This window comes from Pimephales promelas, chromosome 16 (genome assembly GCF_988280905.1).
Source record: "Pimephales promelas chromosome 16, fPimPro1.hap1.1, whole genome shotgun sequence".
Taxonomy (NCBI): domain Eukaryota; kingdom Metazoa; phylum Chordata; class Actinopteri; order Cypriniformes; family Leuciscidae; genus Pimephales; species Pimephales promelas.
Window position 1 is genome coordinate 17,830,312 of NC_142784.1, and position 24,930 is coordinate 17,855,241.

Sequence of the window (24,930 nt, forward strand, 5' to 3'; positions counted from 1 at the left end):
TAAGAATAACTTTTATAATGTTACTGATCTTAATGTTACATTTTGTAATATATAAAATGTTGTATATGTTGATTACTAATACTGTGTTTGACCCCACAAAACTGCCTTAATTCTACGTGGCATTGATTCATTCTTTAGAAATGTTGAAATGTTGGCCCATATTGATAGGATAGAATCTTGCAATTGATGGAGATTTGTGGGATGCACATCTAGTGCACGAAGCTCCCGTTCCACCACATCCCAAAGATGCTCTATTGGGTTGAGATCTGGTGACTGTGGGGGCCATTTTAGTACAGTGAACTCATTGTCATGTTCAAGGATGGGTAATGGTGGCTATTAAGGGATGGACATGGTCTGAAACAATGCTCAGGTAGGCCATGGCATTTAAACGATGCCCAATTGGCACTAAGGGGCCTAAAGTATGCCAAGAAAACATGCACAACACCATTACACCACCACCACCAGCCTGCACAGTGGTAACAAGGCATCGTGGATTCATGTTCTCATTCTGTTTACGCCAAATTCTGACTCTACCATTTAAAGCAATATATTTTTTGTTCAATAAAAAACATAAAATACTGATGTATGAAATATAATAAATAAAAACAAACATTTAAAAGAAATTTTCCTGACATGTTTTGAATGTTAGGTCTACTACCTGTGTAGAACTCAGGCTGGTAGATGGGTTTGAAGGTCAGGCTCTTGTTGCTGTTTGCATCTCTGGTGTTTAGCAGAACGGAGGCAATAACGCTGAAATTGTTGTTGCAAGATAATGAGATGAGAAGGTGCAAGAGGAGCCTCTTACAGTGTTCAAACACCTCTGGGCGGAAGTGGTCCATACCTAAAAAAAAAAAAGAGCCATTCTAAATGTTTACATTTGTACTTGCATTCATTCAGTATTGTTTAGGGCCATGGGGGGTTGTGGGTTAAGAGGGAATATCTGTTTCAAGAAATTATTTTTTCTTTGGGTTTTTCTTTTTGAGTCTAACACCAAAATCTTATTTTGATTTGAAATTAATAAAGATCTCAATCGACAGGGATAGATTTCACATCCTTTATACTGCTTGTACTGACAACATTGTTCTCATAGCAAGCCACATAGTTATAGTTTTAAGACACATTCAGGGATGCAATGGTTCAGATGAGATTAGTTTTAAAAGTACAAAAAGATATGACAAAATTAAATCCATTTTGGATATAAATACCACGTATTATTATTTTCATCTGAGCACACCTGACTTCTGCATTGCAGCCTTAATCTAGGGTCTAATATCCCTGACCAAATGTCCTGCATTGTGATGAGAACTCAACACAGAGGCTCTACTGACCCAGGAAACAGGCATGCAACAGTAGAGGGAGGTGTAGGGCCCAGTCCTCCTTCACGCTATGATCCACCACCAGCTCCGTCATGAAGATCACAGCTATGTTACACCTGAACCAGACAAAACACACTGCTCTTTCAGTAAATGAACACACACAAAAAAAAACACATACCAGAAATGACCTTTCAAAAAGAACAGAACATACTGTATTCACAGCTGTGACCGAGTGACAAAAAAATCTTAAAAGGAACTATGTTGGTTTTGTCATTACATTGACGATGGGCATTGTTATCATAGTTTCTACGTAGACGTTAAAACGGTCAAAGGGGCTCTGGCGACAGCACTGCAGCGTCTGATCAACTATTTTCCATCCGTCTGATAAATGCAGAGTGATATGCTTCAAGATTCCAGGATTATATACTCTTCAGGACTGATAAGAATTGTGTTTGATGAAAGATTAAATTAAACTGAGTCAAGTTACAGTGCTTTAAAAGACAGTGTGTAAATTTAGACTGGGTGACTGACTAAACGTTAACAGTGACTAAAGGTTGTTACATAATATGAAGAAGTAGAGAGTATAGCGTTAGTTTTGTAACTTAATGACTGCTTAACGTAAATGAATAAATCATAAAAATGCAACTATCACTATTTATCACTTACGATAGAAATCTATAGCTGGAAATTTTAACATGCAGAAATATTACGATCATATTTTGTTAGATTCTTCAATTAGAAATGTGATATTTGTTATAAAGCAGGATATGACATTGTCTGGCTAAGGTGGAATTACTTCTCTACATAACATTTTCTGTGGGTGACGTTTGCTTCAGGTATCCATGTAACGTCATTTCCTGGTATATTTGTGCAGGTTTACCAGATTTACATGGTCACAGCATGAATTGAAAGCTTTGTTATAACTACTGTTGATGTTGATAGTAAAATCGATAAAAAAAAAACATTGTCACTGGCAACCTTTTTTCCCCATGACTAACGACAAGACGACAACAATGTCATTAAACGGTAACTGTGACTATATACCTTATAATTTTCACAGACATTTCTCCTCCTCCAAGTATAAAGTTTATGGTTAAACTTTCAAATTATGAAAACTGCTTAAAAATAATACTAATAGTAATAAATAAATAAATAAAACACTAAATAAATTAATTAATAAAAACTACTACTACTACTAATAATAATAATAAAAAAAATGAATAATAAATAAAAAAAATGAATAATAAATAATAAAAATAGTAAAACTAATAAAAAATGAATAATAAAATAAAATAAAATACTCCGGAAGCTTGACCTGTGAAGGGGTCCTCGTGGAGTGACAGTTTCGGGTAGATAATCGACCAGCGGTGCCCAACATCCTCCATTTACTGGCATGGGAAGAGGAAGCGGCTGGTTGGTTTCCAGCACACTTACAAGCCACATGGCATATGGTGGGAGCGGCTCACCTGCAGACAAAGCAAAAAAGAGTCAAATCAACACGCCATGCCTGACAGGTATGCCTTTCATCTGTGTGACTTTTAATAAAACATTTTACCCTCAAAGTATGAGTGGTATGTTAACAGACAAACTCCACAACTGTCAAACCTCATGCGTAATGCAATCATGCTCAAAAACCATTAAGCTTAAGCTATCCCAAGCTGAAATGTATTACCTGAGCCGCCTATCAGAAATATCTCAAATTCAAGAAAGAAATGAGATGGTCTACAGACAAAACAAAGTTATTTTTAATAATATTTAACGCCCTTGGGCCAGAACTGTCTCGACATTTATGGCCAAAGGGGAATCATCCCAATTTAGACTTCAAGAAATTTAACTTAACTTTGCTCAGAAGATCCTCCATTGCATACAATAAATATCAATCATTCCTGAACTGTTATGGTCCCTCAGTAGGGTTATGAACTTAACTCACTCTTTTCCTCGTCGTAGGAACCTCCAGAACTGCTGCTGTACCGAGACTCCAGGCGGTTATGCGCTCGCAAGATGTTGCTCAGCCTTTGGTGGACAGAAAAACAAAGTATGCATATGTATCTGATTTATACTGTATGATGCAGTTGCAGAATCAAATTTAAACATGCAAAATCATTTTTTACTTGATCAAGGCAGTTAACCTTAGCTTGCTCCAGGGGAAAATGTATGGCAAGACGCTTTAGATAAAGGTATGAGCTTTAACCTTATGTTTGTAATGCTCATTGGGTTTAACATCAAACAATCATTAAACGTGAACAGGGAAAAGAGTCTTATGCATACATGTACATCGTGTGGTTTGTGGGACATACCTGTCATCACATTCCTTTGTGATTGGTGAGTTATCCGTGTCAGGGATGTTTTCCTGGCCACACACTAATGTTTTGCAATTGGAAGGTGGACCTTTAGAGACATATTTATTAATACAGAATGTGTCATGTGATATACAGTATCAACACATGATCCCTATTTCACCTTGTTACTTGTTTGCCTTAATGTATATATACAATTCAGTGATATTCAGAATACAGTATTGTTCAAAAGTTTGGGGTTGAAAAGTTTTTTAAAAAATATTTTTGGAAGGCGTCTTTTATGCTCACCAAGCATTTATTTGATTAAAAATATCGTAATACAGTAATATTGAAACTATATTTACAATTTAAAAAAAAAAAAATTATTCCTGTGATTTCAGCAGCCTTCACTCCAGTCTTCAGTGTCACGTGTTGCTTCAGAAATCATTTAAATATTCTGATTTGGTCCTCTGTGATGCACTTTTTTTTCAGGATTCTTTTATGAATTCTTTAAAAAGAGCATTTATTTGAAATAGAAATAATTGTCTTGAATGTTACGTTTGATCAATTTGATGCATCTTTTCTTTTCAGAATAAAAGTATTACTTGCTTTAAAAAAAAAAAAAACTTACTGACCCCAAACATTTGAACAGTAGTGTATATATACACAAATTCTCTTTATGGTGAGTGACATATTGTAGATGTTTATAATCATCTAGCATGCATACCGGAAGTGGTGGTGGTAATTTTGCTTGTGGCTGAAAAGCGATAAAATGGAGGATTGTCACAGTGCACCACAACAGGGTTCACAGGATCGGTCTGCTGGAGTTCATAAAGCAGCTCCTCCATGGTTTGAACGGTGTTGTTGCGACACAGATAGATCACCACCTTCTTTATCTGAGTATAAACAGAGGACAGTCCACATGCTCAAACTTGACAACCTAGCTTCCATTCTTTAATAAAATGACCCGCTTTATCAATAAAATCTTGACATCAAATCAAAAAATAATGAAATAAATAAATGTAGGGGTTACATGCGGCAGGAGAGAGGTGTCGCTGCTGACTCCACATAAGCTGATGAGGAATTGCAGGGTGGTGCGCAGGTTATTAGTCCACCGTTCATTACTGACGAGAGCGTTCCAAGCATTCTCCATTTCTGCACCTGGGACATCGTCACCATACTAGACACACAGAGACACACAATTCAAGATGCTGTAGATTTTTAAGATTAGCAAAGACTAAAGTTACATGGATTCACTGTCATACTTTTGCGGTCATGAACATGAGGTTGTTTAGGACCAGAGAAGAGGCCTGCATTGACCCCCAGCCTGTGCCGCGGAGCAGGTGAGGTGCTGAGGTGTTGTGACCGTATCCCTTCCTGTTGTCCCCAGGGCTGTTTGAATTCGAGACTGTGGGCAGCAGACCTCCATCCACCAGCTCAATGTTACTGAGCCAAGGGAGCAGGTAGGTCAGCATTACCTGACGCCCGTTTGGGTGAGTGGTGGGAAACCTCTGACTCACCTCTGGAGATGAGAGATACAAAAAGACAGAGCTTTATAAATACATATTCATAGATTAGATATCAATGATGTTTCTACATGTTTGGGTAAATTTTGCTGTTGGCTAAAGGAATATTCCAGGTTAAATGCACTTTAAGGTCCAGAAAGGAAAAATGTGTTTAAACGGAAAAAATGCAATAATTTACTTACAATGAAAGACTATGGTGTAACTGTACTGGAGAGGTATATGTGCAGAAATATGATGACTATAGTTCTACTTTTATGAATTTTTCACTACCAAATATTTGATAGTTGTTAAAATCTGTGTGAAATATTATATAAAATATATTATGAAAGTTGTACAGTTGAGGTGGAATTACTTTTCTAGGTGGGGAAGTTTGCTCCAGGTTCATGTACAATATTTTACAGATAATATTTTTTTTAATAATTTTTAACAATATTTCATTTCCTGGTATCTTTATGCAGGTTAGCCAGATTAACACAGTCACAAAGATTATAACTTTACATATTTCTCCTTCAATTATAAGTATAATCTTTAAGAAGTATGGTTATATTTTAGAAACAATGTGAAAACTGCATATTTTAAATGGAAATTATTTAAAATTATTTTTCTCTGATAATCGACAGCATGCCACAGGAGTTGTTATCCTTAACTAAAACTAAAACTATTCAAAATCATTTTAATTAATTAAAATAAATGTGAAATAAAATAGATGAACGTTTCATTACTTAAATGAAAACTAGACTGTTGCCTTGGCAAGTAACTTAAATATAATAAGTTTAATTTAAAGTACTAAAATTATAAGTAAGCATTATAAGTAAAACTGAAATAAAAATGAATATAAAAATAATAAAAAATGACAACAGTACAAAAAAAAATTAATAAAACTTGAACTAGAAATAAAAGTTGAAATTACAAAGCAAAAAGTCAATTTTAAATACTATAGTAGTATAGTATTAGCCTGACGTCGTCATACTCAGATTCAAGCCAGAATGCGAGTCTGATACTGCTCCATTGTGCTGTGATCATGGGGCGTTTCAATAGGAAGGACGGCAAAAACATCTTTCCGATCGACAAATGCTTAGATTACGGTTCTCTGTTCCTCTTTTAAAATGAAAGCGCTGTCTACATCTTCTATAACAGTCGCGATGGCTAAATCTACACATCTAAATTCTCCAGCGGCAGCCATTCTTTGTTGTAAACAAATTCATCCCAAGCGCTCTTTGGTGACGTGGATGATTACAGTTGATCATCTGTCCATCATTGTATAAAGCCCGCCCTGACAATTTGATTGGTCCGAACAGCTCTGGTTCGGGCATACTTGCTTCACGTCCAAGTCAAACTTCCCATCCTCAAATGTTGTGGGTGGAGCTAAGTTCGGCTGGTATCCAGGCTAGTATAGTATAGTATTCATTTTAAATACTACAGTAGTATATAAATAATATTTAAATAATACAGTGCCACAGATCCTGTCGATAGAGCTTAAGCTGTATTCAAACCATAAATAATTCCTTTAAGATCACATTTTGCAGTTGAGAGTTTATGGTTTTAAGGGTTTTCAGCAATAAGAGTGTCATTAACAGCCATCTTTATCCTTCCTTTTTGTACCTGAGAAAAGGGGCAGGGTAAGTTCAGGGTACATCCTGGCAAGTTGCTTAGAAAGCTGGGTAACAGAGAGACTGTAGAGAGGAGGAAGAGGCCCGTGTGTCCCATACAGGATAGCACCACTTTTCTGTTCCACAATCCTCTTAGAATACACAGACAACATGGCCTCCAGAATCTACTTAACCAGAAAACACAGACAAGCATATAAACAGATTAGCAAACAAACACACCATTTATTATTGTAACACTTCTTTGGCAGAGAACGTTCTCTCTCTGACCTGCATTAATTGCATAGCGATCTCGTAGATCTCCCTGTTGGTGTCGGACGCTTTGAAGAGAACAAGATTCAGCAGAGTCACAATATCGCTGGAGTAGTTTCTATGAAGGAAAACAAAAAGGATTGGTTTTGCTAAATATCTGAATGAGGGGCTTCATTCCAAAGATACATCTAGTCTTGACACTAAATATGTAAACAAATCATGAGAAAGAACGCCACCAAAGCTCTACTGAACGGGGTTTTTATCTGCTGTGGGAAATCTGGCAAAAGTAAACATTTGAAGACTGAAAAATGAACTATTAGCATACTAGCATACCTGCTACCACAGACAGTGGCAATGGCTTTGAAGCAACCAGAGGCCAGCTGGCAGGAGCCGGTGTAACATCGGTCCACGGCCCAGTTAAACAAATTCACCTGATCTGGGTTAAGTTCCAGCAGAAGAACCACCACCTCACAGCCCAGCTGATGCACCTGAGGAGATCAGATCAGATCAGAGGATCACATTTGTTATCTATTGAAGTGATTGGTGATTCAAAACCACCTTTGCTGGTGGAGAAACAAGGTTACTGGTTGACCATCTTGACCATGGTGGTCAACAGTATCTGAGCTTAGCTTAGTTTTACCAGTGCTAACCAGCTTGACCTTTGCTTTGCTAGTTGGTACAGAAGTCAAACTGTATGACTAGTACGTAAACCATCATAGACCAAGTTGGACTGGCTAATGACCAGCTTCCACCAGATAAAGACCATTTAAAACTAAACAAGCTGCCATATGGTTTCAGAAGGATTTTTCAGGATGTTTCCATGTAAAAGTGTGTCAGAAACACCTTAAAACAGTCTAAGCTGATTCTGGTCTTAGTTGGCCAAATCATTTGGGTCAAACTGGCCTGGTTTGCTAGTTTTGGAAGGGATGTGCCACTTATTCCGACTGTAAGACGAGTTAAACCACTGTATGCCAATATAGATGTATTTATACGTCTATATATTTATATAAACCCTAAATTGCATGATTAATATTATGCATGAAATTGCATGAATAATAAATCACATTTAAATCACCAAGTTCACTGTTTCCAATGATACACACAACTATTAAAATGTTTGAGGTCAGTAAAGTGACAGTGAATACATTTATAATGTTAAAAACAAATAAATGCTGTTCCTTTAAACTATTTATCAAATAATCCTGTTTTCCAAAAAACTATTAAGCAGCAAAGCTGTTTTCAACATTGATAATAATTGATAAGAAATCTTTCTTAAGCATTAAATAAGCATATCAGAATGATTTCTGAAAGAGCATGTGACACTGAAGAATGTAATAATGGCTACTGAAAATTCAAGTTTTGCCATAACAGGAATAAAATATACTTTAAAATATATTAAAATAGAGAACAGTTATTTTAAAATGTAATAATATTTCAGAATATTACAGTTTTTCCTGTACTTTTTATCAAATAAATGAAATCTTGGTATTCATTTAAAACATCTTATTGACCCCAAACAAGTAGTGTACCGTCTTGTTCTAACACAAAAATGTCAGGGCTCCAAGCCAGACTTTCACGTCAAGAACCAACATTTGCAGAACAATGAAAACAAAACATTGCTCATTCACAAGCTGGAAAAGAGAGAGACACATCAGTGGCTTATCCTATGAAAAGTCCCTCAGGAAATTTGCACAAATCATTTTAAAGATGGTTGTGTTGGTACAGCGCTATCAACACCAAAGCAGCGAGTGAGAATGTACAGTATGTGGGTCGTGAGTGTTTGGCTGCATACCCGCAGATCCTGACAGGCAAGGATGTTATCCAACCACTTATAGAGGTAGCCATCAGGAGAGAGGCCTACGTTGTCGAACACAGGGCCACAACAAAGCACAGTCGACATGGCCTATGAAAGGAAGAAAAAACAACAACATTCTTTCATGCAAAGCTTTCATGGAAAACGCGGAATTTCCTGTTTTGAGGAAATCACGTCCTATCGTGTCTAACAGAACGAAAAAAAAAAAAAAAACTTCAAAGAAACAGGGAAGAGGCTCACAGGGTTCATATCATGTCCTGGATGTTTGGATGTTTTAATGACGCCAGGGTTTGAAATTACATACCTTTTACAACTGCTACAACATTATATATAATCGTCTTACAACACCCATTTCTATTATGGGGAAGGGGTTTACACACACAAACAATGTAGCTTTAGAGGTGGGTGTAATTTTTCCAGATATCCTAACCCGTTACTTGAAAAACCTGACGTGAACTATATCTGCACAGGGGCGACATTATGTGAACAAGGTTTCCACAGACAAAACAGAGCACACATGCACTGTCATCACAAGTGGACTCATTCGTCACGTAATGGGCCCACTTTTGTCTATTTGGCATGTGTCCACATTTAGGTCTTGCACTATAAATGACTAGGCTATAAGTAGACCTCTAGAGATAAAATTAGTGGTGTATGTGTCAACACAAGCGATGTCTTAAATTAGAGCCATGATTAAACATCATCCTGCTCCATTGCTTTTACTGTACATGCAGATTTTTCCAAACAAATATTCATTTTGTTAATTAAATTTTGAATCATATATACACGTTTGCACACTGTTAAACCAGTATGCATCAAATTAATAAAAAGTGACAGTAAAGACTTTTCTAATATATCTATTTAAAAATAAACGCTTCTTGTCAAAAAATCTTGAAAAAAAAGTGAAAAATGTCCACAAGATATTTTGTAGCGCAGCTGTTTTCAACTTTGATAATAAATCGAAATATTACTTAAGCACCAAATTAGCGTTTCAGAATGATTTCTGAAGGATCATGTGACACTGAAGACTTGAGTAATGATGCTGAAAATACAGCTTTGATATCACAGGAATAAATTACATTTCAAAATATATTAAAGCGGTTATTTTGAATTTCATTTTTATAATATTTTACAATATTACTGTGTTAACTGTATATCTGATCAAATAAATGCAGCCTTGATAAGCAAACGAGAATTTGCACAAAAACGAAAAAACCTAAACCTTTGAATAATATAAATATAAATATTATTTATGAATAATGTACTTTTTTAACCCATCTAAAAAATATACTGGTTATCAAAATAATGTAAAATCATACATTATATCAGCATTAGTCTGTACTACCTTAAGAGCACAATACTGGTATCGAGTGATCTGATGGTTCCGGTCACTATAGCGGTCCAGGGGCGTGAACATTATACTGAAAGGTCCAGCCCATTGGCTAAAAAGGATAAAGAGATGGTGTCGAAGGCTTTGCTGAGGGAAGAGGAAACGCCGATGATGCACTATGATACAAATACAAGAAAAAGAGGGGAAAAGAGGGATTAGATCTCAAAAGAAGGGAACTCTTGAAAGAAAAAAAAAAACACTTTATGACTAAACAATTTGAAACTATTAAAAAACTGAATGGTTTTGGTTTAGCTTTTTCAGGGAGAATATGCAAATGGCTGGCCATTGTAACAACCAACTCTTTTCATTTGCCCATGTAGTGGCTCTCCATCTAATCTAATCCTATTTTAAGGCAGTGCCTCCACTAGGGAGTCTAAATCTAGACAGACGTCAGGAATACACCGTTACCTAGCAATGAATTCCATTTCCTAAACAAAGAAAATGTGGAGCACTTCCCAGAGCGAGATACAGCTTCAAGTCCGCCAGTATGATGTCATTACTTAATGTGGTGAATAAATATTTTAAGTACGGAGAACAATATTATGACTATTTATGAGTTAAAACGTGTACCGATACATTGAGACCACAAGCAGGAATGTGTGTTAGGAAAGTTAATGGGCTAAATTTTGATTTCCTGTTGACATTAACTGTATGTTGAGTTTATGAGACATCTTTTGCTTCCTGTTCACCTGGGACACACTGTATGAGGTTGGCCACCATGGCGCTGAAGTGAGCTCGGATGTCTTTAAGAATCTCCATGTCTTTGTCATTCTCAGCTTCCAGAAGCATCCGGGTCAGGTCCACATACTCAAGAAAGAGAGCGCCCAGAGCCAGCGTATCGCGTTCCAGAGCTCCATTAGTGCTGAGAGACAGAGAGGCGGGGATCATTTCATGTTTTATAGCCTGTGAGTTCATAATGAGACGCAATGGAGGAGTCCAGAGAACAGAATCCATAATAATAAGATCCTTCTCACCTGTCACTGATGACACCGGCATCCGCCAGCAGCTCAAAGATCCTGAGGAGCTGGAGCCTCAGCAGATCTCTTCTCTCTCGACGTTTTTTATTCTAGCAGACAAATTACTAGAACAGTTACTTTACTATGAAAACTTTATATAAAACCTCCTATTAAACAAAATCACTTTTGTAGTTTACAAGTCTGGGAATCCAAATTTTAAGAGTCCCTGACATTTTAAAGGATTAGTTCACTTTTGAAAAAACTTTTGCTGATAATTTACCCCCATGTCATCCAAGATGTCCATATCTTTCTTTCTTTGGTCGAAAACAAATTAAGGTTTTTGATGAAAACATTCCAGGATTTTCTCCATATAATGGACTTCAAGGTCCAAAAGACACTTTCAGTACAAACTGCAAACTGTTCAAAGGGCTTTAAACGATTCCAGACGATGAATAAGGGTCTTATCAAGTGAAACGATCGGTCGTTTAAAAAAAAATGGTAACAAAGTTTAAGATTTGCTCTGTTCTGTGATTCTCCTGTTCGTTTCGTTCGTTGAATGACTCGGAAAAAGATTTGTTCATTTTGATGAACGAGTTCGAACAGAGTCACAAACGTGCGTCACAGAACAGAGCAAGGCGAGCATTTGAGCCTATAAAACTTAAACTTTGCTATTTATTTATTAAATGAGCGATTGTTTCGCTTGATAAGAAGCTTATTCATCATCTGGAATCATTTAAAGCCCTTTGAACAGTTTGCAGTTTGTGTCTTTTAGACCATGAACCGTTTGGTTCCCACTGAAGTCCATTATATGGAGAAAAATGCTGGAATGTTTTCATCAAAACCCTTAATTTCTTTTCGACTGAAGAAAGAAAGACATGGACATCTTGGATGACATGGGGCGAGTAAATTATCAGCAAATGTTTTTTTTCAAAAGGGAACTACTCCTTTAGGGGTTTTCATGATCATAGGAACCCTGAACTGAGGATTTTTTTTTTTGCACTTTTTTTGTTTTGCAAGATAAGTCATGTATGCATAGCTTGAGCGGGTCTTATACAATACAACAAGTTATGGCACATAACAGCTGATCTGACTAAACAATCAAACAAAATGATATAACTGACCTCAGGTCTTCTTTCCAAAGCTTCCTTCATCAAAGGATGCAGTTCCTCAATCAGCTCTCTGTACGAGACATAACAAATATAAAATCAATAAGGCTAAAGAAGAATCAATAACGTGCTTCTTGGGTTTTTATAGCAGTAATTGCTCCATTTCCTGAAAATACTTTTAAGATTCCAAGAATTGAAATAAGCAGACATAACTAATGACATATGACATCTGATCACTGCTTTGGAACAATTGGTTTGTTCAGTTTTCAAAATCAAGAGAAAATGAAAAAAAGGAAAGCTTTTTTAAAACATTTGCTTATGAATAAAACAAAAAATGTAGCAGCACAATTCTAATTACAACAAAAACTGAACATTATTCTATGACTGACATTTTAATTTTTCATTTGCCTGGCCATTCATGCTAAAATGATATGCATACAGTGTTTGAACATCTCCATATCAAAGTCAAAGAATTCAAAAACCTGACAAGCGCACAACTGAGGTATGACTAGAATGTGAACATCAGATTTATGCTGCTCTTCACATCTTATCTTTAAAAATCTTACACTGGACTTACATGACACATTAAAACAAGTTATTTAAACATTAAAACACCGTATGTTGTGATATAAAATAATCAAAAATGACAATGAGTAGACTTCAATCTGGTTGTATAATGTCATGGCACTGTAAGAAAGTGGCGTCTTGTAGGAACTTGAGTCATCTAAATATCCACAATGGTTTCGGATTTCACCAACTGTGAGAAAACTGTTCAGTTATGTCATCAGATATCTTAAATATTTATATATGTGCAACATAATACCTGAAAACCAGTGAATTTGTGCGGCCAAATCCAAGCACCAAAGATTCTGTGATCTCAATGCTTTCTGAGCGCATCAGAGGGACCAACTGCTTCAGCAGCCACGCCACAGACGGGGTGCCCAGGATCTAATGAACAAAACGTAAATCAGAGATTCCATCCGGTTATTAAATGACTGACTGGGGCGTATGACTGTAGATATGACTGGCGCGTGATGCTAAAGACGCCCCACCCACCTTGTTGTCATAGCTGTTGTTGTTGTCTGTACTGGGAGTGATGATCTCAGGGGTGGAAGCTCGAAGATGACCCGAGCTCATGATGCTGGGTTTGGCCACACCGAAACACAGAATCAGATAGTTTCTCCACAGAGAGGCAAAGGTGTCTGCTGAACCGGCCGAGCTGGTCTTCTTAGCGTTAACTGGGTTGCTAAAAGATGAAGGAATTTTCAAATGAATGAACTGACTGAAAATGAATAAGTAATAGGCTATTTTCTCCCCTAGTTTAGAGCCTAGCTCAAAAACGCTCGGTTTTTATGGGCGTCTCGCACTGTAGACTTGGAAGTAAATGCCCACTGCTGTGAGTGGATAACAGTTTTGCATATTATAACGAGTTTCACTTGTCAGTGTATGTTTATTGCTCGGTAGCTGGATCCGGTTTGTCATTGCGAGGTAGGCATCTATGTTATTTAGCTATGCGTGTAATGCGCGGATCGATGGGCGGGGCTAAACCGGCCGTGTTGAAGTAGGAGTTGATCTTCTTGTTTTATCCTCTTTGACGTCATAGTTCCCCACTTTGAAAAATGAGTCGTTTGCGTAGCCTGGTATCAATAAAAGCTTTTATTGGACTAACAAGGACGTTTTCAGTTTTGAAACTTACAATATTCTTATAATATGATGACCTCTTTGATGTCAAAAGCTCAATGAAAATTTGATTTCTCAGTTCATCACCCCTTTAACTCTCGTTAAAACTTCAGATAGAATTATACTACTGTTCAACATTTGGGGTCGGTACGATTTTTGTAATGTTTTTGAAAGAAGTCTCACCAAGGCTGCATTAATTCAATCAAAAAATACAGTAAAACAGTAATATTGTGAAATATTAATAATATCTGTTTTCTATTTTAATATAATATTTTAAAATGTCATTTATTCCTGTGATGGCAAAGCTGAATTTTCAGCATCATTACTCCAGTCTTCAGTGTCACATGATCCTTCAGAAATCATTTTGATATGCTGATTTGCTGCTCAATAAAAATGTATTATTAGAGCCCGACCGATTAAGGATTCTGAAGGTTGATATCGATACAAATATTTGTTGGTTTTAAAATCCGATATTCCGATATATCGGCCGATATTTTTTATTTTATTTTTTTCAGGAACGCACAACAAAACATTAACAGATTTCCCTAACATTAGTTATTTGTAGTTATGTATGAGTTTTAATTAAAATAATATGATAATGCATTTTAAAAAGAAATGTTTATATTCACGATATATCGGTCTGGCTCTATTTATTATTATTATTATCAATGTTAAAGAAACAGTTGTGCTGCTTAATATTTTTGAGGAAACCATGGGATTATGTTTAAGGACTATTTGATGAATGAAAATGAACTGTGTAGAGTAAGAGTAACCGAAAAAGTACTGTACGGGGTCTGCTATCAGGGGCAGAACCACTTAAGCAAGTGGAGTAACATAAAAAAGTGGTTATGGGAGGACATTAAGAGCTTAAACTTAAAGATAGAGATAGCGTTAATGCTTAAAAAAACCTCCTGCACTTTAAGGTTTAAGCCTGGTCAACTAGATTTAAATGCTTACATAACCTATTAGACTGTCACAATAGTTAAAGCTGCAATGCAGACCAATCAACAGAGTGACCTCTCGATGATATATAGATGTAGGTAAAATGGACATCCATCCCTCACCTGGGCTCAAGCAAAGGCATGAGGAGCTGCAGGCGGGTGAAGGCGTAGGGCCAGGCGTAACTGAGCGCGGTGGGACAGTGCTTGGGTAGGTACTCCTGTCTCAGAAGGCTGAAGAGGCACAGAGCCCAGGGTTCCTTCAGAGACTGTGCCAAGATCCACACACGAGACGGGCTCCGCACGTCATAGTGGCTGCCGAGCAGAGATCCGTTCCACTCCACCAGCCACTGCAAGTCCGCCTGCTGCCCGGCGGCGAGAGATGCCTGTGGGGAAGTGGAAGGGGAGAGATCATAGTGGCAACTAGGGAGCTCAAGATTTTGAGGATTTTCAGAGGGTGTTGATGTTACAGATGAAACACAAAATGAATTTACACTACATTTAGCTCTTTTTTAAGCAGATTTAAAACTGGCGTCTGGTATCTATGTGATTCTGAATTTACACAAATCATTGTTTGTCTAAGTCCCACCACCTAATAAACTAAACTCCAAGCTCAGAGAAGTAAAACAGACTTTCTTATAAACTCAGAACAGAGGACACCTTGTAGATGTCCTCCAAGACTCGCCAGCGAGTGAAACCGCAAAGGACCGAACACAGAGGCACTCACCGAGTCGGCCACCGCCACGTGGGCAAAGCTCTCGAGCACCACTGGGCTCAGCTGGTCCAGGACATCTATCATGGGCCTTTCATCTTCCTGTGTAGATCGTATTCAACCATAAAATGAGCGGATGTATACTCAAAAGGCCTATATCTGATCAAGTCAGGCTCCAAGCGGCTCTTACCTCAGTCAGACCGATGGTGAGGAAGATTTGGCGGACCTCTCGCAGGATGGACACGGCTAGTTTGCGCGTGCCTGTCTGGCAGGAGCACAGCAGAACTAAAGCGAGACCCTCGACAGCATGCAGCACTGTAGAGTGAGGGGTCCGTTCAGCAGGCAGCCTGGAGCCAGAGCTATTCTGTAACAACTAAAGTGCACATACACAGCTTTATTTATTACATTATATTAATTATTATTTAAATATTATATTATTTCACAATAATATTAAGCCTCAAATAGCTCAAATTTTTTATTACCGTCTATAAGAAATCTATCTAAGAAAGGTATCAAAGAGATCGATTCGTGATTTTTTTTTTTCAATGAGGGCAAAAAACAAACAAACATTGAAATAAGTTTCTTTTTCTCTTGTCACTTACTTCAGTGGAGCAGATCTTCGATGAGTCCAGGCTCTTGCTGGTGCTGAGAAGGGCCAGTTTCCACTGTGTGAGCAACTGCAGCAGTAGTTTAAGTGAGGAGTCCAGCAGGGTTTGGTGTGTGTCCTGAACCTCTCGGAGCAGGAAGCTGCAGTAGCCCAAGAGCACTTCCTCTCGCCAGTCTGAGAAGTCCACCAGCAGGCTCTGCAGGGAATTCTGGGCTATCAAACGCAGTTCATCATCCATATGGATGGTTAACCTGCCAGTAAAAAGATCACAAGACATGTTCCATATTTGTCTATATACACAGTATCTCACAAAAGTGAGTACACCCCTCACATTTCAGCAAACATTTGTACATCTTCTCAAGGGACAATACTGTAGAAATGAAACTTGGATAGATTTGCTGTTTGTATAGCAGTGTATATTTACTGTCCTCTGAACATAACTCAACACACAGCCATTTTTGAAAAAATAGCTGACATGATAATAAATGAAAATAAATAATACATAATAAATATAATCAATAACAAATAAAAATAATAAATAAATTAGCTAAATGATATTAAATGATTCTGAATTATCCATTCAATTTTAAATAAAAAATGTATTATTATTTACTATATATTTTATCTAGTATATATTTAAACGTTAATTTCGATTTTTTACTTTTTTTCCTGAAAGTGTTACAAAAAATGTCACCTAAAAGGGTCATCGAAAGGCCATTTTCCACAAGTTGGTATGATTTTTTAGGGTCTTTATGTAAAGTTTGTAACATACTTTGATTAAAATTCCTCAAAAACAGCTCTGTTCACGGCGACCCGTTTCGATGCATGTCTCTTTAAATGATAATGAGCAACTGCTCACCCCACTTCTCTCTTCCGTGGGGGGTGTGGACACAAGAATGCCTCGGCAACCTGCATTGTTGGACACTATACAAAAGGCTGAGGGTAGAAATACGCTAATACGGGACAGTCCGTAAGCGGTCGTGGTTCATTGCTCAGAAAATCCAAACAGCTTGATTATTGAGATGGATATTTTTCATTATATGGTGGTTGTGTCCCCTTTAAAATGTTGTCCTACATATTTAAATAGTACAATACTGTAAGACTGTACTTTTCGAGATCTTTCACTGCAGCGAAGAAGCCACTGCAGCTCCAGAGGTGAAAGTTCACACAAAGCCTGAACTAGCAGGCTGACCTAATGGCTTAAACATGAAGAATTAAGTCTGATTAGACCAGACTCGGATTGCACTGGGACATCCTATTCAAACTGGGGGCAGGGAGGGATCACATTACTGAATCTCTAGGAAACCTGACCATAGGGCAATTCGTCGAAGCAAATGTTTCCTGCTCACATGCCCATGGACACATCGGACAAATACACTCACCGAGCCAAAAGGTCTATGAGCTCTGACTTGGACATGCCATCGGGAAGGATTCGTGGAATGGCGGCCATGCATGTCCTAAAGAGGTCAATCTTGGGTTTCCTCTCGCCCCTGTCAGTATAGAGAGAGGTCACATAAGCTCAAACAGAAATGAGAGCACTGATTAGCTTAGTAAGACTGATGGTTGGACAGGTGTGTGCAGAGTATCAGATACACCAGATGAAACATTACTGGACATAGACAAGTGTCATGTGTGACATACGTAATCATATCCTCGGGTTCCTTATTCAGCATCTGTGCGTTACTCAGCATCATACACCGGCCAACCTCCTTATCCAAATGTCTGAGGATATTGTCTAAAGCTTTCCGCACTTGGGGGTAATATAGGGACATTCCTAAGTGTTTGGAAAGACAAAAACAGTGGGAAAAAACTGTGATAGACAGTCATGTTCTTCAACACTGATAGAGTTTAATGAGAACATGTCAATCGATATCATTCAAAAATTAGCATTTTCATTTCATGCTTTGAGATTTCAGTTCCATAGACAAAAGTTGAACAGATTAACTCACCTATGACTTTAGCCTCATCTTCAGTCAGAGGTTTGCTGAGGAACGTCTTTTTGACCCGTAGTGTGTTTCCAGAAGGGAGCGTGGCCCCCGTATTCGGCATGGGAGGCTCGCCATCTTTCTGCTGCAGCTTGTCGGCAATGACCAGGAATGCTCTGAGACCTATATTCATTCTCTACAGAACAGACACCCACAAAATCAAGATATAAGTGCCATAACACTGAGATAAAGCTGCTACATCTATTGCAATTTAACAATACTTTACCTCTGGATTAAGACTAAAGGCTTTTGCAGGTTTCCCAACACACAATAGGTCAAAAATAACTTCTTTCATCGCAAAGTCAAGTCTTTCCTGTAAGATAAATCAGAAAGAGGAAATGTAACTTGCATATGCAAAAAAATGTTAATATTTTAATACATGCTGCATCAGAAACAAAAAATATGTAGAGTTGCAATTTGCAAATAATGATGGGGATCTAGCTGTCACTGTGTATTTATTTTGGTAACAACACTAAAATCCTTTATCCTTAGATGCATGCACAGTTTGCACAACAAATGAGAATTAAGTCTTGTATAATGGATTAACTGCTAACAAGAGATTAACATTGAGGTCTTAGTTTTAGATCTGACTGATATTTCATCGCAGACATACCTGTGCAATAAACTGGACAATTTTAACAAATATATTGAAAGGCATATCTTTAGGAACCACGCTGCGGGATCCTTTAGGGAACAGGGTCGTCACAATAGAGCTGAGGCGGCTGTGGGGACAAGAATGCAGTCTTTAGCAATAACAAGTTTTGGAAAAGGTCAAAGCATAATGACACAGATAGTTTGTTATATTACAGTGGCAGTCTTGAACCTGGCCTACTTGTGGAATTTGATTTTTATGAGTGGTTTGTCTTCTTTCGGCTTATTCATGGTGGTTTGTAAACCCCTAAGTCACAGCTTTTTGATATGTAGCATTCAAATCCATGGTTTCTGATATTTATGACCTGCTATAATGCAATACATCCCTGGTTTTTCGTTTTTTCTGCATCATTTGAGCCTTTTATTATCCTTGTGGTTCCAGAACTAACTTCTCCCTCCCGTGCTTTAGATATCTAATATCATGCCAAACTTTGTTCCTCCTTAAATGTACAGTACAATACTGTTTAAAAGTTTGGGATCGGTAAGATGTTCTAATGTTTTAGAAAGAAGTCTCAGTAGTGTACAACAAAAAAATAATAAAAAAGTCAAATATAAGTTAGCAACACAGTGGAATCAAGCCACAACACAATGGAAACAAGCTACAACAACGAAAATTATCTCGTTCAGAGATAAAGTGTGGTGGCATGTTTCTGTTGTGTTGTTTACTGTTTAAATTAGGAATCAAATGCTATACAGTATACAATTTTGGTGGTATGGTTAGGTTAAGGGTCTGTTTATGGATAATGGAAGGGTCAACATTGTAATTATAGCTGTAAATACAGAAATTAAACACAGTTATAAGCACATGCAGGTATTTTGTATGTACAATGTGAGTACAATGTAAAACGTATGTACACAATAATTGCACTGTATCAGTTGATTCATTTAAATGTTATTACATTAGACGCCTAATATAGAGTGGGACCACTTTATTACATAAACAATAGCCCTCAGTCAAAAAAAACTATCACCACATCTTCCTTTTCTGCTATTGAAATCCTCTAAGGGCATGAACACCCTTTCGCAAACAGCGTCAACCATGTATCAGATTAATCCTTATTAATCTATTGTGGATTTAGCTACATAAGACATCTAAACTTGTCCAATGTTCCTTTTTGGCCCTGAAGATCAAACAAGGGTGTGTCTATGGTTTAGTTTGCCAAGCTTTCGATTCCCAGAGGATGATTTTGGCGTTCCAACACCCATGACCACCAGCCTCCCTTCTTGTCCTCTCCTTTCTCCACCCATTTTTGGCAGCACTGTCAGTAATTACCAAGTCTGCTACCCCTCCGCTTGAGGCACGACGACTGTAATGGATTGCTTGTTTACTAGCTGCCACTTAAAGGGCGGCGAGGTGTGGTCACACCCCCGGCTCGGTGGACAGACTTGTTTTTATTATTATTACTTCTTTTCAGCCTTCTTGGACTCCGTCAAGAAAGCTGGCATTCATAAGATGGACTATATTATGTAAAATCAGTTTACTGCAGACCTACCCACAGCTTGACTCTAGGGGCCTCGGAAGTAACGTGCTTACCCCTGCGTCGCAGTGTTGCTCTCGCATTTGATGCGGATCATGTAGACCCACACAAGTCGGTAGAGGGACTCTAGCGCTACCCGTGCCATTTTAGGATCCTTGCTCTGTAACGACAACGTTTATTTAGTGAGAAATACTGGTTGCCATTCTGGTTGAATTGAACAACAAATGAATGAATAAAGAGAAACTAGAACGCAGTGAAGCCATATATACCTTTAGATTTGAGAGGCAGTTGTTAAGGAAGACATGCCATCTGTTGAGGAAGAACTGCTTTTGGCTGACACACAGCAGACATGTTACCAGTGGGTACAAAGCCTTAAAGACCAGGGAGGGGTACGTAATGATCAGAGAGTGCCTTGAAACCGTATGAAATGCTATAGCTTAAGAAAACCAGACTGACCAGAGAATGTTTCTTTCTTGTCGAAAGGTCCAAGGTGGTCTCATACAAGCTCTCCACAAAGTTCCTTAAACAAGGAACATTCACCTCATTCTTGACAGCCTATTAAAAGGACAGAAAAGGCAATACTAATGAGGATCAAATTGTATTTAGACATTTCCAGCAAAGTAAAGATTAAAAAAGAGTGACATAGATAGATAGATAGATAGATAGATAGATAGATAGATAGATAGATAGATAGATAGATAGATAGATAGATAGATAGATAGATAGATAGATAGATAGATAGATAGATAGATAGATAGATAGATAGATAGATAGATAGATAGATAGATAGATAGATAGATAGATAGATAGATAGATAGATAGATAGATAGATGTAAAATGTAAATAAAATAAATGTAAATAAGACATGTTGACAGATCTTCATAATATTTCTCTAACCGCTGCTACAGGAACTAGAATTTCCACAAAGAGTCCAGCCAAAGCATGTTTGATGTCTTTGTCCTTCACTTCCAGAAAATACTGTGCACACTCCTGTGAAAGAAAGGAGCACAGAATCGTGAAACACAGGGTTTGCCTTCAGTATAAATTAAAAATAATTAAATAAATGAGCTTTGTGAAAGGAAGAATATCCAAATGTCTTCATTTTCTCATGTGTACCTGCATGAACTGAAAGGAGGCTTCAAACTCCTCAACGGGATACATCTTCACCCGGAAAAACTTTACACCCATTATGAGGCTGATTGTGCTTTGGACCACGTACGGGCTCTGCTCTTTCTGACGGAGCTCCTTCAGCTCACTTATGAACCTCTTTTTAACAGAAGGAAATCTACAAAAAAAAAAAAAAAAAAAAAGATTGGCAGATAAAATTTACACAAGCACTCAAAAATATCTAAATGTTAGATTTAAAAAAAACTTTTAAGATTTACTAATTTCATTGACATTCACTGATATTTCCAGATTTTCTATGATTGTAGAAATCCTGTCTAAACTATCAAAAAAAACAAAACAAACACAAAACTAATAATAAAATAAATAGATCAATTATTCACTGGACATTTTCACCATGTTGTTTGGTAAGAGTGTACACTATAGTTGGAAACGAATAGCGCTGTCAAATAACTGTCATGAAGTGGTTGAAGCAAAGGAGGAAGCAGGATCAGAAATGCAGCACACTTTATTAACTAAACTTCAAAGTTTACAAACTCAGAGGAGGAAACATGACTTAGAGACAGAACAACCAACATCAACGCAACCAACTGAATTTCACTCAGGCAGAAATAAAGCAGACATGTCAGGGGCGCAGTTGTTTTGTAGACTAACACACACATTATGATAATGACACTACAGAGAACGCTAAGCATCCAGACCACTTGAAAACTATGCTCTTCTGAAGATCTAGAAACTCACAAATACTGATTTTCAGGCCTTGTATGCTTTTTCACATGTTACAAAAAACACAGTTCAACATTGCTAAATAAAAATAACAGTGACTTTGTTGGATTGACGAGTACTTACTTTGATTGTGCTAAAACTCCAATCACTTCGGCATAGAGATCAGCTACAATGTGCATGTTGGCAGTGTTGGGACCATGATACCTGGTCATAATAAAACACATGTACAAATGTAGGTTTCTATGAATTCATTTTACGAAATGTATCCAATAGAGAATTCTAAAGTATCTTACCCCTCTTTATATTTAAAGTGCTTAAAAGCCAAATGAATCACTTCATGAACCAAACCATCCACAACTGGGTGGAGGGGCATCTGGCCAAATGGGAAAAACACAAACAGTATCACATTTAATAACATGGCTCTCTGGAATGCTTGTTTGGGTTTCTTTGATTTCAAATACCTTTGTATAATAACCAGTAACCTGTATATCAACAATCTCTTCTAAGGTGGAATCTACTGTATTGCTAAATTTGCCATTTTGGGTTAGAGTTAGCAAGCAATTTGTCAAAGAAAACACTAGCATAGATTGTGTTCATTACACAGTTAACAATTGTGATAGTAACTGTTGCTTCTTATTTGTTAATTTATATTTTTTGTATGGGTGTCTGGCAGGGAAGCAACACTGTAGATTCTTGGTGACGATCGACAGAACACCTTGTGCACTCTAACATATTTGATGCCTGTCAGTTATTTGCATTTAACTTTTTTTAGATGTGAATGTGCCAGTTTGATGTTACCTGTTTCAGAACCTCTATGAGCACAAGAGAGAAGATGAAGTCGATGGCTAGGTCTCTCCTCTCGAGCAGATAATCTTTTTGCTGCTCATCACTGGGAAATGGAGAGAGAGAGAGAGAGAGAGAGAGAGAGAGAGAGAGAGAGAGAGAGAGAGAGAGAGAGAGAGAGAGAGAGAGAGAGAGAGAGAGAGAGAGAGAGAGAGAGAGAGAGAGAGAGAGAATGTAAACAGATCATGTAAGCCAATTTTGCTCACACCCTCTCACACATTCACAGACTAAAGTCTCATTTGTCAATGATGAAGTGGAGTTTTGACCAGGAAGCAGAAGTCACAGAAGCATCAACACCCAGTTGTCTGTCTGATGTCACTGAGCTATTTTAGCATGATTGTGTCAAATCATCCAGTTACGACAGAACTTATCAGGCCAAGTGACAACATTGTATTGTGGTCTCATTGCTCTCTTTTCACATTCATTAAAGGCACTACTCATCCAGGCTGCATTTATCTGACCAAAATACAGTAAAAAAGTTATATTGTGAAATATTATTACAATTGAATATAACTGTTTTCTATATATATATATATATATGTAATTTATTCCTGTGATGGCAAAACTACATTTTCAGCATCATTACTTAAATCTTCAATGTTACATAGTCATTCAGAAATCATTATAATATGCTAATTTGCTGCTTAAAGAAAGAATTCTTATTATTATCAATGTTGAGTTGTGATGCTTAATATTTTTATGGAAACCTTGATTTTGTAAAAGCGTGGTTGAAGGAAGGTCAAATAAAAAGACTGGATTTAAATCCAGCAGTTCGACTTCATTTATAAACCCAAAAGAAACCTAAATAATGGATAGAAATCAGACGAGAACAGACAATGAACTGAACAAACACAGGGTATGAGAAAAACTTAATCATTAGAGAAAAGATTAGTTTAGAAAAAACAATCAAAGAAATGAACGACAGGTGCACATGATAATCAAATCAAACACAAGAAACCATAGAAACAAACTCAATTACAGGAAACAGAAATAAACGCATGCAAAAACCTTCCAAAACAGATAAAGACACAGATAATCCTGTACAAACACATTTTTACAGGATTGTTTAATGGATAGCAAGTTCAAAAGAACAGGATTTAAAATAAAGTCCTGAAATAGAAATCTTTTGAAGCAATTTAATGCAGGAGTAACAAATAAATGGCTCTAAAGTTAATGGATAAAACTCCAATTCTGAATTCATGGGTCTTTAATACGCATGAAGCAGACTTGTTTTATTAAACTGCATTACGCATAACTAAGTTCAGTATATCATACTGTATCAAGCTTAAAAGATCAACATTATCCATATGTATCAACAGGACTCACTTTTTGGGCTTTGTATTTGAACGTGGTCTGTACTCGTGGGATTCATCGTCAACTCCGTTCTGCCTTTTGTACCAGTCAAACAGGGTGCGCAAGATAGACGGTAGGCAATACTCGGCCAAAGAACTCATTGTGCTGATCAACTGAAAATGAGAGGAGAGCATGTATTACAGTAAATCACCACATAAACAAACTTAAAAGATACCTAGAGCATAGTACTGTATATAGGCCATGAATTTTAGAGTGCATCTTCAGGATAAAGTCATTTTGAGTGTGGAGGTGTAGGGGATTTTGTGTGAGTATGTGTCTTAAATGTGTCTATAGGATGCAAAGAAAGTGTGAAAAGAGGAGGGAGTTGGGGTAATAAGTGCAGGAAGGAAAGGCGGTCCCTGGTGAAGACTCAACACATAGGGAAGGGAGGGGAAAAGGGCTGATTCAGGAGCTCAGGGTGAACACAGCAAGCACTTCATTCCCTGATGAACCCTGGGAGAAGAATCCCCTCTCAGTGAGGCTCCTGAAAAGCCCAAGGGATCATCGGTACAACAAACACAGCCCTGTGAGCTCTGAATGAGGCTGCTATTCACCTGCCTCCAACACACACACACATACACATATACATT

At 37.5% G+C, this 24,930-nt stretch overlaps 1 protein-coding gene across 5 annotated transcripts in view; it reads right to left on the reverse strand.

Moving 5' to 3' along the window:
* Window positions 1–24,930, reverse strand: part of frya (FRY microtubule binding protein a) — a 65,797-nt gene that overhangs the window by 23,373 nt on the left and 17,494 nt on the right. For all 5 annotated transcript variants that reach the window (XM_089121118.1, XM_089121117.1, XM_039670712.2 and 2 more), the window contains exons 4-39: window positions 24,314–24,453; window positions 22,943–23,033; window positions 22,438–22,517; window positions 22,268–22,348; window positions 21,410–21,578; window positions 21,191–21,283; window positions 20,750–20,848; window positions 20,563–20,664; window positions 20,350–20,453; window positions 18,778–18,886; window positions 18,391–18,477; window positions 18,129–18,300; window positions 17,821–17,953; window positions 17,562–17,669; window positions 16,175–16,430; window positions 15,763–15,945; window positions 15,588–15,674; window positions 14,987–15,246; window positions 13,299–13,488; window positions 13,066–13,190; window positions 12,258–12,315; window positions 11,155–11,246; window positions 10,870–11,042; window positions 10,136–10,296; window positions 8,770–8,880; window positions 7,311–7,465; window positions 6,996–7,095; window positions 6,721–6,892; window positions 4,858–5,114; window positions 4,626–4,772; window positions 4,320–4,488; window positions 3,614–3,704; window positions 3,247–3,329; window positions 2,632–2,782; window positions 1,329–1,432; window positions 659–841 (exon numbers count right to left, since the gene is read on the reverse strand). In XM_089121118.1, the coding sequence (XP_088977244.1) occupies window positions 659–841; window positions 1,329–1,432; window positions 2,632–2,782; window positions 3,247–3,329; window positions 3,614–3,704; window positions 4,320–4,488; window positions 4,626–4,772; window positions 4,858–5,114; window positions 6,721–6,892; window positions 6,996–7,095; window positions 7,311–7,465; window positions 8,770–8,880; window positions 10,136–10,296; window positions 10,870–11,042; window positions 11,155–11,246; window positions 12,258–12,315; window positions 13,066–13,190; window positions 13,299–13,488; window positions 14,987–15,246; window positions 15,588–15,674; window positions 15,763–15,945; window positions 16,175–16,430; window positions 17,562–17,669; window positions 17,821–17,953; window positions 18,129–18,300; window positions 18,391–18,477; window positions 18,778–18,886; window positions 20,350–20,453; window positions 20,563–20,664; window positions 20,750–20,848; window positions 21,191–21,283; window positions 21,410–21,578; window positions 22,268–22,348; window positions 22,438–22,517; window positions 22,943–23,033; window positions 24,314–24,453 (4,876 nt within the window). The remainder of the gene's footprint in view (window positions 1–658; window positions 842–1,328; window positions 1,433–2,631; window positions 2,783–3,246; window positions 3,330–3,613; window positions 3,705–4,319; window positions 4,489–4,625; window positions 4,773–4,857; window positions 5,115–6,720; window positions 6,893–6,995; window positions 7,096–7,310; window positions 7,466–8,769; window positions 8,881–10,135; window positions 10,297–10,869; window positions 11,043–11,154; window positions 11,247–12,257; window positions 12,316–13,065; window positions 13,191–13,298; window positions 13,489–14,986; window positions 15,247–15,587; window positions 15,675–15,762; window positions 15,946–16,174; window positions 16,431–17,561; window positions 17,670–17,820; window positions 17,954–18,128; window positions 18,301–18,390; window positions 18,478–18,777; window positions 18,887–20,349; window positions 20,454–20,562; window positions 20,665–20,749; window positions 20,849–21,190; window positions 21,284–21,409; window positions 21,579–22,267; window positions 22,349–22,437; window positions 22,518–22,942; window positions 23,034–24,313; window positions 24,454–24,930) is intronic.